The sequence below is a fragment of the Oryzias melastigma genome, unplaced genomic scaffold (assembly GCF_002922805.2).
Source record: "Oryzias melastigma strain HK-1 unplaced genomic scaffold, ASM292280v2 sc02956, whole genome shotgun sequence".
NCBI lineage: Eukaryota > Metazoa > Chordata > Actinopteri > Beloniformes > Adrianichthyidae > Oryzias > Oryzias melastigma.
The window spans coordinates 1-2763 of NW_023419526.1; the positions used below are offsets into that span (position 1 = coordinate 1).

General features: G+C 41.8%; 1 protein-coding gene across 1 annotated transcript; it reads right to left on the reverse strand.

The window, feature by feature from the left end:
* Positions 1-10: 10 nt before the first annotated feature.
* On the reverse strand, positions 11-2758 carry LOC112139299 (GTP-binding protein 1; the record flags this gene model as incomplete). Its single annotated transcript, XM_024262044.2, has 6 exons — positions 11-197; positions 276-440; positions 537-720; positions 879-1059; positions 2416-2527; positions 2693-2758. Coding segments are annotated over 6 exons (864 nt in total), but the record flags the coding sequence as incomplete, so codon positions are not given.
* Positions 2759-2763: the final 5 nt, after the last annotated feature.

Sequence of the window (2763 nt, forward strand, 5' to 3'; positions counted from 1 at the left end):
TGGCCCCTGAACCAAAATGAGTTTGACACCCCTGATCTAAATCAACACGGAGGATTTCTCAATCCTGATTTACCTTGTAGGATATTTGCTGGACACATGTCTATTTTTGTAACCACGACAAAAACCGGCACGTTTAGCGCCAACGCCAGGCCGAGATGCTCTTTGGTCATGCCCACTATGCCGGCGTTGCTGCCCACCTAAAGGAGAGGAGACAAACATGTGGAAGCTGAGAAGAAAAGGATTAAAGAAGTTAAAACTATGCTATCAGGTCTCACCATCAGCATGCAGAAATCAGGTAAGTGTCCCGTCATCCCGAAGACTGTGGTTTTTAGATACTTCTCGTGGCCGGCCAGGTCGATGAAGGTGATGACCTTCGAGGATTTCTCACAAATTTTAGTCCAGTCTAGACCGCCGCCATGACTGTCAGGCTTATTAACCACCTAAATAAATAGTAGAACAGAGAACCAAACAATCAACAAAAGAGGATAAAAAGAATATGAGGTTAGTGATGCCAGGAATGAGTTGGAGGAGCTCACCTGACCCTCCTGGTCAAAACCCAGGATGTCATTGCCCACACTGCTGGTCCTGCCACTCTCCATCTCATGTTTGTGCCTGAACAGCTTCTGGCGAGCGAAGCCTCTGCCATTGTCCAGCTCGCCATGAGTTAGGACTCCCAGCAGCGTGCTCTTTCCAGCGTCCACGTTCCCCACAACCGCCACTCTGGAAACAATCGGACATGTTTTTCCTCAAACTATTCCAAGGGGAAAGACTTTTTGATCTTTTTCGCTGCAAAGTAATCAACCCTCCCCAACTTAAATCAATGACTTATAGGAACTAATTCAATGTTTTAACTTAAAATCTCCCTTCAAACTCTTTACCTTACTTCCAGAAAGTCCTGCTCCCCCACACTGCGGCGGATCAGGTAATCCCGAATCTTTCCCGCAGACTCCGTTCTTTCCCTCAATAGGATTATGTCGGCTTCGATCTGATCACATAGCGACCGCACCGTCGCCACCGACGCTTCCATGTCCTTCTCATTCAACCCATAGTCCCCTCCATCTACACAACAAGGGAGAAGAGAACATAGAAAACTAAGCTGAAACTATAAATATACCTTAATTTCTATGTAAATAAAAATATGTTTGTAGTTAAAAACTAGCAGTTGTTTAAAGACCCATTCTGCTGAAAATTGTGTTTTTAACATGTTATTGTAGCATTCTCCTGATGACTGACAAAAAAAAACACCATTTGAAAAAGACTGTAGTTGTGATGTAGAACATACGCTGGGCGGGCCACAAGCTCCCCTCCACGGGGGAGGAGAAAGGGGGGGGCGGGGTTGCTCTGTGCCAACAGTGCCGCCCACAACTTAGTGGTGAATTTCTAATGAACTACTGCTGCTCTGCAGAGACTATGTCCTAGAAAAACACAGGTTTCTTGATTGTGGCTAAAAACAGAATAATCATCATTAACAGACCACTTTGAAAATAGATCAAAAGAGGATAGGAGTGGGTGTTTAAGGAATGTAGTTCAAGTAAAGCAAAACATCTGATAAAAGAGGAACATTCTAACATTCAGGCACATGAGAGTCCAAAAGCTCCAAAAACTGTTTTTTTGTGCTTCAATCTGACCTCCCACTAACACCACAAGGGCTCTCTATGCTGCAAAAAACGGTTTGCTGACAAAGCCCCTGATGTTTGTGAAGCACGGGGTTAGAGAGAAGCAAACAGCTTTCAATGTGGCTGGAGCTGACAGAAGTGACGGCTCCGCTGACTCACCAGCTGTTTAAAACTGGTTTGAAACTTTGTCATTTATGTAACTAAACTTCATTATGAGGCTTTCTTCCTAAAGACACCTCTTAAAGCTGGAGAGAGTTGTTGATATTAACAGAGAATATTGTAAAACTACCAAAAACTTTTAAACAAACTAATAAACCTAAATGTTACCTCAAGTATTTATGTTTCCTTTTTAAAGCAACCCGTTTCAATATCAAGAAACTTCTAACTCAAGAAAAAAAACAAAACAAAACAAAAAAAACAAAAAACAGAATTGATCCTCTTATTCCATATAGACGAATAAACTCTGTGAATGGTTTCCTTCTCTAAAATCATAACTAAAAACATAACTTCTTCAGCTGACAAAAGGAGATAAAGGGGCCATACCATGAAAATTCTACTTTTTAATTAAGGTTAATTAAGGTTGTTATTAAATTTTAAATAGTATTTCTATTGTTATTTACTATCAATTTGCCCTTTTTAATTGAGCTCTATGGTAACAAGTTAATCTCTGTGTGATCAATAAAGCTTTATTCCATTCTATGCAGATTTATAAGGGGGAAAAAAAACCTCAAGTGTCACTATTAAACAAATTAAAAGGAAAATGAATAAAAAGTGTTTGACCTTCCTCCATCAGTCTCACCTGAACCCAACCCGACCACATAGATGGTCTCCCCGCAGCCCTCGTCTATCCGCTCCCGCAGGTGTCTCAGTAGTGAATCGTATTGTTCACCTGTTGGACTCACAAGAACGAGCTGGAAAAGACAGAAATGATTACTTTAACGAGCAGCACCCTCCACTTTTTACCTGTTTTCATTATGACTAATGAACAGTTTGCAGCCTCGGTGCTGCAAACGTGTCTGTTCAGCTTCAGTAAACTCCATACTTAAACGCTGTTTGCTGCAGACTAGGGAGCCCACCTTGTTGCTCAAATCTAGATGATCCACGGACTCTGTGCTCGTATCCTCGCCGTCTCCATAGAGGTCTCCTG